Source organism: Scyliorhinus canicula, chromosome 20 (genome assembly GCF_902713615.1).
Source record: "Scyliorhinus canicula chromosome 20, sScyCan1.1, whole genome shotgun sequence".
NCBI classification, from domain to species: Eukaryota; Metazoa; Chordata; class Chondrichthyes; order Carcharhiniformes; family Scyliorhinidae; genus Scyliorhinus; species Scyliorhinus canicula.
In genome coordinates this window covers 85,245,166-85,253,299 of record NC_052165.1, presented here as the reverse complement: position 1 = coordinate 85,253,299, position 8,134 = coordinate 85,245,166, and the positions used below count along the sequence as shown (strand labels likewise).

Below are 8,134 nucleotides of genomic sequence, written 5' to 3'. Positions count from 1 at the left end.
TAATCCAGAGACCCAGGATAATGCTGTGGGGATCTGGATTCAAATCTCACCAGGGTAGATGGTGAAATTTGACTCTGGAATTAAAAGTCCAACGCTGACCACGAAACGATTGTCATAAAAACCCATCTGGTTCCCTTAGGGAAGGAAATCTGCCGTCCTTACCTGGTCTGGCCTACATGTGACTCCAGACCCACGGCAGTGTGGTTGGCTCTTAACTGCCCCCTGAAATGAAGGGTAGTTGGGGAGGGGCAGCAAACGCTGGCCCTGCCAGCGATGCTCACGTCCTGTAAAATTAATTAAACACAATTCCAGCTCCATAACACTTCTAATCATTTTCATTTTAATTCCCGGTGTAGCAATGTTTAAAAAGAATCGTTACAAAGTGTGTTTTCTAATAAGAAATGTAGATTCTCAGCATGAGTTCAGACAGAGACAGATTCCATATGTGCAGTTTAAAAAAAAAATCACTACAAATTCAAGTTATAATCATTAAGAGTAATAGTGCATTGGACAACAGGTGACACCTCTGTTACTGGACAGACTGAGGCCCAGACATGGCCTTTGAGCCCATTCTGGCTCCACACTCTGTCATTGGTGTGTTGCTGTCTTGTCGAAGCCTGGCAGTCTCTCAAAGCCCAAAGATGGAGCAGGTTCCAGGACCAATGTCTGCCTCAAGTCATTCCCAGTCGTCATTGGTCCAATAAAAGGTTGCTAGTTGTCACAGTAAATGAAGCAGCAGATGTAGGGTAGATATAGCGATAAACTGGAGCACAATGTGGGCCTCGGCTGTCCACACAGAGTCACTCTCCGCTCCCAACACTCTCCCACTGCCCATCCAACAACTGTGATCCCCCGGCATGTTCGCCAGTCAGTCAGAGTCCCCACAGTTCCTGCACTCAGCACTCCTCGTCCTGGTACAGTGGCTCCTCCATTTCCTGGCATTCCAGGTGTTCCAGACGATCGGCTCGACTGTTCACAATCTCATCCGGGGTTTTCATAAACCTGGCAAGAGGCCGAGGGAGAGAATCTGTTGTCAGGATCGGCAGGAAATGTCCCGTAGATAGCGCGCCTTCCCCATCCCGCCAATCCCATTCATTCCCTTGACTTCAAACCCCACTGAACCCACCCCCATCACCACCCATTGCACAGTACTCTCAGTATGGGCCCCTTCTCGTTATCCCCTGTAATATTCCGCATGGGACCTCGGGAGTGGGAATGCTGACCTTCCCCATGCTCCTTGTGGAGTACAAGCTCCCCGCTGGGGGTGGGGGGGGGGGGGGGAAATCGCAACTACCCAGTGTATATAATGTCAGCCATTAATACACCAGCCAGGGAGGACCCCAATAAGGATCCACCGGATAGAGTATATATTGTTTGTGTAAATAAAACATTCTTATTTTACTCAGCGTGGACTCCCCGTGTCCTTATTAAACGCCCTCCCCCGTCATTATCTGCACCCTCACATACACGCCTCCCATTCCCTCAACATGCCCACTCTCCAGCCCTTCTATCACTGTACATTTTCCCTGAAGCACCCCCCCAACCTCCCCCCCACCCCCCCACCTCCCCCCCCAAACCTCCCCCCACACTCCCCCCCACCTCCCCCCCCCCCACCTCCCCCCCACCCCCCCACCTCTCCCCCCCCCCCCCCACCCCCCCACCCCCCCACCTCTCCCCCCACCCCCCCCCAACCCCCCCCCCCACCCCCCACACCCCACCCCCCCCCACCACCCCCCACCACCCCAACCACACCCCCCAACCAATTTCAGACCCCCACGGTACCTAAACAAGAGCCGCTGTCCGGGCTCCTTCTTGATGATGTTGAGTTTGTAGTAATGGCGGAGAGCCCGCGACATCTTCTCGTACGTCATGTTTGTTCGGTTCTGTTTCAGAAAAGGTTTTGGATCATTAACCAATTGGCACATCAGTCTGTAAACCTCCTTCGAGATGTTAACCCTTACAACCCAACTTCCACTGGCAGGGGAGGGCGAGGGGGGGGGGAGAATCATAGAATCCCTACAGTGCTGAAGAAGGCCATTCAGCCCATCGAGTCTGCACTGACCCTCCAAAAGAGCACCTTGCCTAGGCCCTGTCACGTCACCTTTGGATACCAAGAGGTAATTTATCACAATCAATCTACCTAACCTGCACATCTTTGGACTGTGGGAGGAAACCGGAACACCTGGAGGAAACCCATGCACGCATGGGGAGCGGTATTGAACCCAGGTCCCTGGCACTGTGAGGCAGCAGAGCTAACCACTGTGTCACCATGCATCCCCATGTTGGAGAATAGTTCATGATTAGCCATGTCTAGGGACATGAATCCTGAAATGGGCCCGTAGAGAACATAAGAACATAAGAACTAGGAGCAGGAGTAGGCCATCTGGCCCCTCGAGCCTGCTCCGCCATTCAATTAGATCATGGCTGATCTTTGGTGGACTCAGCTCTACTTTCCGGCCCGAACACCATAACCCTTAATCCCTTTATTCTTCAAAAAACGATCTATCTTTACCTTAAAAACATTTAAAGAGGAGCTTCACTGGGCAAGGAATTCCATAGATTCACAACTCTTTGGGTGAAGAAGTTCCTCCTAAACTCAGTCCTAAATCTACTTCCCCTTATTTTGAGGCTATGCCCCCTAGTTCTGCTTTCACCCGCCAGTGGAAACAACCTGCCCGCATCTATCCTATCTATTCCCTTCATAATTTTATATGTTTCTATAAGATCCCCACTCATCCTTCTAAATTCCAACGAGTACAGTCCCAGTCTACTCAACCTCTCCTCATAATCCAACCCCTTCAGCTCTGGGATTAACCTCGTGAATCTCCTCTGCACACCCTCCAGCGCCGGTACCTCCTTTCTCAAGTAAGGAGACCAAAACTGAACACAATACTCCAGATGTGGCCTCACTAACACATTATACAATTGCAGCATAACCTCCCTAGTCTTAAACTCCATCCCTCTAGCAATGAAGGACAAAATTCCATTTGCCTTCTTAATCACCTGTTTCACCTGTAAACCAACTTTCTGTGACTCATGCACTAGCACACCCAGGTCTCTCTGCACAGCGGCATGCTTTAATATTTTATCGTTTAAATAATAATCCCGTTTGCTGTTATTCCTACAAAAATGGATAACCTCACATTTGTCAACATTGTATTCCATCTGCCAGACCCTAGCCCATTCACTTAGCCTATCCAAATCCCTCTGCAGACTTCCAGTATCCTCTGCACTTTTCGCTTTACCACTCATCTCCAAGCTCACTGGCCTATAATTTCCCGCTCTCTGCCTACCTCCTTTTTTAAACAGTGGTGTCACGTTTGCTAATTTCCAATCCACCGGGACCACCCCAGAGCCTAGTGAATTTTGGTAAATTATCACTAGTGCATTTGCAATTTCCCTAGCCATCTCTTTTAGCACTCTGGGGTGCATTCCATCAGGGCCAGGAGACTTGTCTACCTTTAGCCCCATTAGCTTGCCCATCACTCCCTCCTTAGTGATAACAATCCTCTCAAGGTCCTCACCTGTCATAGCCTCATTTCTATCAGTCGCTGGCATGTTATGTGTGTCTTCCACTGTGAAGACCGACCCAAAAAACCTGTTCAGTTCCTCAGCCATTTCCTCATCTCCCATTATTAAAACTCCCTTCTCATCCTCTAAAGGACCAATATTTACCTCAGCCACTCTTTTTTTGTTTTATATATTTGTAAAAACTTTTACTGTCTGTTTTTATATTCTGAACAAGTTTACTCTCATACTCTATCTTACTCTTCTTTATAGCTTTTTTAGTAGCTTTCTGTTGCCCCCTGAAGATTTCCCAGTCCTCTAGTCTCCCACTAATCTTTGCCACTTTGTATGCTTTTTCCTTCAATTTGATACTCTCCCTTATTTCCTTAGATATCCACGGTCGATTTTCCCTCTTTCTACCGTCCTTCCTTTTTGTTGGTATAAACCTTTGCTGAGCACTGTGAAAAATCGCTTGGAAGGTTCTCCACTGTTCCTCAACTGTTCCACCATAAAGTCTTTGTTCCCAGTCTACCTTAGCTAGTTCTTCTCTCATCCCATTGTAATCTCCTTTGTTTAAACACAAAACACTAGTATTTGATTTTACCTTCTCACCCTCCATCTGTATTTTAAATTCCACCATATTGTGATCGCTCCTTCTGAGAGGATCCCTAACTATGAGATCATGAATCAATCCTGTCTCATTACACAGGACAAGATCTAGGACCGCTTGTTCCCTCGTAGGTTCCATTACATACTGTTCTAGGAAACTATCGCGGATACATTCTATAAACTCCTCCTCAAGGTTGCCTTGACCGACCTGGTTAAACCAATCGACATGTAGATTAAAATCCCCCATGATAACTGCTTAAAATCCCCCATGATAAATGCATGAACTCCATGAATTAATCAAGAACAGTCAACATGGGGTTCATTGACTGGGTTAGGCTGTTATACCAGGCCCCAGAGGCTAGTGTACGGACGAACAGGGCGACATCAGATTACTTCAGACTACATCGCGGGACAAGACAGGGTTGCCCTCTCTCCCCACTGCTGTTCGCGCTGGCCATAGAAGCGCTAGCAATTGCTCTGTGAGCTTCAAAGGACTGGAAAGGGCTGGTCCGGGGGGGGGAGTGGAACAGAAAGTCTCATTATACGCGGATGACCTGTTGTTATACGTAGCGGACCCAATGGCGGGGATGGACGGCATCATGGAAATCCTGAGGGAATTTGGCCGGTTTTCAGGATATAAATTGAACATGGCTAAGAGCGAGTTGTTCGTAATTCAGGCGAGGGGGCAGGAGAGTAGGCTGAAGGGGTTGTCGTTCAGGCTGGTAGGAGAAAGCTTTAGATACTTGGGCATACAGGTGGCATGGGATTGGGGCAGGTGGAACGAGTGAGGGAGGAGGTTCGGAGTTGGGATGCGTTCCCGCTGTGACTAGCGGGGAGGGTGCAGACTGTCAAGATGACGATTCTCCCGAGATTCATGTTCATAATTTCAGTGATTCCCCATTTTCATCCCGAGGTCCTTTAACAGGCTGAATAACATTATCCTGGGATTTGTCTGGGCGGGGAAGTCCCTGTGGGTGAGTTCATAGAATTTACAGTGCAGAAGGAGGCCATTTGGCCCATCGAGTCTGCATCAGTGCATCCAAACCCACAAGGTGAGGAGGGTGACGCTCGAAAGGAGCAGAGGGGAGGGGGGGGGGGGGGGGGGGCTGGCGTTGCCGAGCTTCAGCAACGACTACTGGGCGGCCAACATAGCGATGATAAGGAAATGGATGATGGGTCACGGGGTCGGTCTGGGAGCAGATGGAGGCTGCTTCGTGCGGGGGCACCAGTTTGGCGGCCCTGGTTACGGCGCCTCTGCCGCTCCCGCCGGCGCGGTACTCTACCAGCCCTATAGCGGTGGCGGCTTTGCGGATCTGGGGCCAGTGGAGGAGGCATGTAGGGGAAGTGAGAGCATCGGTGTGGACCCCAATCTGCGGCAATCACCAATTTTCCCCGGGGAACATGGACAGTGGGTATCGGCTGTGGAGGAGGGCGGGGATTGTGAGGGTGGATGATCTGTTCCTGGAAGGGAGCTTTCTGAGCATGAGGGTAGTTGGAGGAGAAGTTCGGGCTGATGGAAGGAATGACTTTAGATACTTACAGGTGTGGGATTTCGTGCACAGACTGGTGCTGTCCTTCCCACGCCTCCTGCCAAAGGGGAGGCAGGACAGGGTAGTTTCTAGGTGAGAGGTAGGTGAGGGTAGAGTCTCAGATATTTACAAAGAACTAATGGGAGCAGAGGATACACAGACTGATGACCTGAAGCTTAAGTGGGAAGAGGAGCTCGGGGGAGGAGGAGGGGGGGGGGGGGGGGGGGGTGTTGGGGGTTGGGGGGGGGGGGAGGGGGGGGAATGGTAGACAGTATTTGGACAGAAGCTCTGGGCAGAGTAAACACGACCGCAACGTGTGCCAGGCTCAGTCTGATCCAGTTTAAGATCGTGCACTGGGCCCATATAGAACATAGAACATTACAGCGCAGTACAGGCCCTTCGGCCCTCGATGTTGCGCCGACCTGTGACCCCTCTAAAGCCCATCTACACTATTCCCTTATCGTCCCTATGCCTATCCAATGACCATTTGAATGTGTTTAGTGTTGGCGAGTCCACTACTGTTGCAGGCAGGGCATTCCACGCCTTACTACTCTCTGAGTAAAGAATCTACCTCTGACATCTGTCCTATATCTATCTCCCCTCAATTTAAAGCTATGTCCCCTGGTGCTAGACATCACCATCCGAGGAAAAAGGCTCTCACCTGTCCACGCTATCTAATCCTCTGATCATCTTGTATGCCTCAATTAAGTCACCTCTTAACCTTCTTCTCTCTAACGAAAACAGCCTCAAGTCCCTCAGCCTTCCCTCATATGATCTTCCCTCCATACCAGGCAACATCCTTGTAAATCTCCTCTGTACCCTTTCCAATGCTTCCACATTCTTTCTATAATGTGGCGACCAGAATTGCACGCAATACTCCAAATGCGGCCGCACCAGAGTTTTGTAGAGCTGCAGCATGACCTCATGGCTCCGAAACTCAATCCCTCTACCAATAAAAGCTAACACACCATAGGCCTTCTTAACAACCCTCTCAACCTGGGTGGCAACTTTCAGGGATCTATGGACATGGAGACCGAGATCTCTCTGCTCGTCCACACTACCAAGAATCTTACCATTAGCCCAGTACTCTGCCTTCCTCTTATTCCTTCCAAAATGAATCACCTCACACTTTTCTGCATTAAACTCCATTTGCCACCTGTCAGCCCATGACGGTGGCCCAGATGAGTAAATTCTTCAGGCTGGAGGACAAGTGTGCCAGATGCGCCGGTGCGCCGGCTAATCACGTGCACAAGCTCTGGTCGTGCCCTAAACTCAGGGGTTACTGACAGGGATTCGCAAAGGTCATGTGCCGGGTTTTGAAACCTGGGGTGGTAATGAGCCCTGAGGTGGCAACCTTTGGGGTTTCAGAGGACCTGGGAGTCCAGGAGGAGAAGGAGGCCAACGTCGTGGCCTTTGCTTCCCTGTCAGCCCGGCGATGAATACTGTTGGCATGGAGGGACTCAAAGCCCCCGAAGACGGAAGCATGGCTATCGGACATGGCGAGCTTTCTCGGTCTGGAGAAGGTTAAGTTTGCCTCGAGAGGTTCACTATCGGGGTTCGCCCAGAGGTGGCAGCCATTCCTTGACTTCTTCGCGGATAATTAATTGTCAGAGGGAGGGGGGGCTAGGGTAGTGTAGAGTGGGGGTGGTTTAGCAGATCCTTGCGAGAATGGAGTCGTGGTTTGCACTATGCGTTATTTGCTTTTCTTTCTGTACGGTACTATACAATATCCTTGTTTTATATGCCAAAAATACCTCAATAAAATTGTTTATTAAAAAAAAAGGAACAGTCACCAAGGTTTTGTTCAGGGGAGGTCGTGTCTGACCAACATGACAGGAAGCAGAGGGTGATGGTCGGGGGGGGGGGGGGGGGGGGGTGTTCTGACTGGAAGCTTGTGTCCAGTGTGGCCGCAGGGGTCAGCGTTGGGATCTTGCTGTTTGTGGTTTATATAAATGGTTTAGATATGAATGTAGGAGGGTTGATCAGTAAGGTTGCGAATAATACAAAAATTGGTGGGGTGATAAATAGTGAGGAGGATAGCCTTCGATTCCAGGAGGATATAGATGGGTTGGTCAGATGGGCTGATCAGTGTCAAATGCAGTTCAATCCGGATAAGTGTGAAGTGATGAACTTGGGCAGGACAAACAAGGGATACATGATACATGGCAGGACCCTGGGAAGCGCCACGGGTCAGAGGGCTCTTGGTGTACATGTACACCAGTCCCCTAAGGTAGCAGAGCAGGTGGATACAGTGGTTAAGAAGGCATACGGTATATTTGCCTTTATTAGCCGAGGGGGAGAGGTTAAGGGCAGGGAGGTTATGCTGGAACTGTACAAAACATTGGTTAGGCCACAGCCAGAGTATTGTGTGCAGTTCTGGAATCCACATTATAGGAGGGATGTGATAGCCACTGGAAAGGGTGCAGAGGAGATTTCCCAGGATGTTGCCTGGGCTGGAGAGTGTTAGTTATGAAGAGAGATTGGATAGA

The 8,134-nt window shown here is 49.9% G+C and overlaps 1 protein-coding gene across 1 annotated transcript in view; it reads right to left on the bottom strand.

The window, feature by feature from the left end:
• Positions 1 to 317: 317 nt before the first annotated feature.
• The window catches only part of LOC119954779 (transcription factor ETV6-like), a 122,836-nt gene continuing 115,019 nt past the window's right edge, over positions 318 to 8,134 (bottom strand). Inside the window, exons 4-5 of the mRNA XM_038780320.1 lie at positions 1,783 to 1,883; positions 318 to 1,002 (exon numbers count right to left, since the gene is read on the bottom strand). Of these exons, the coding sequence (XP_038636248.1) occupies positions 897 to 1,002; positions 1,783 to 1,883 (207 nt within the window). The 3' untranslated portion in view covers positions 318 to 896. The remainder of the gene's footprint in view (positions 1,003 to 1,782; positions 1,884 to 8,134) is intronic.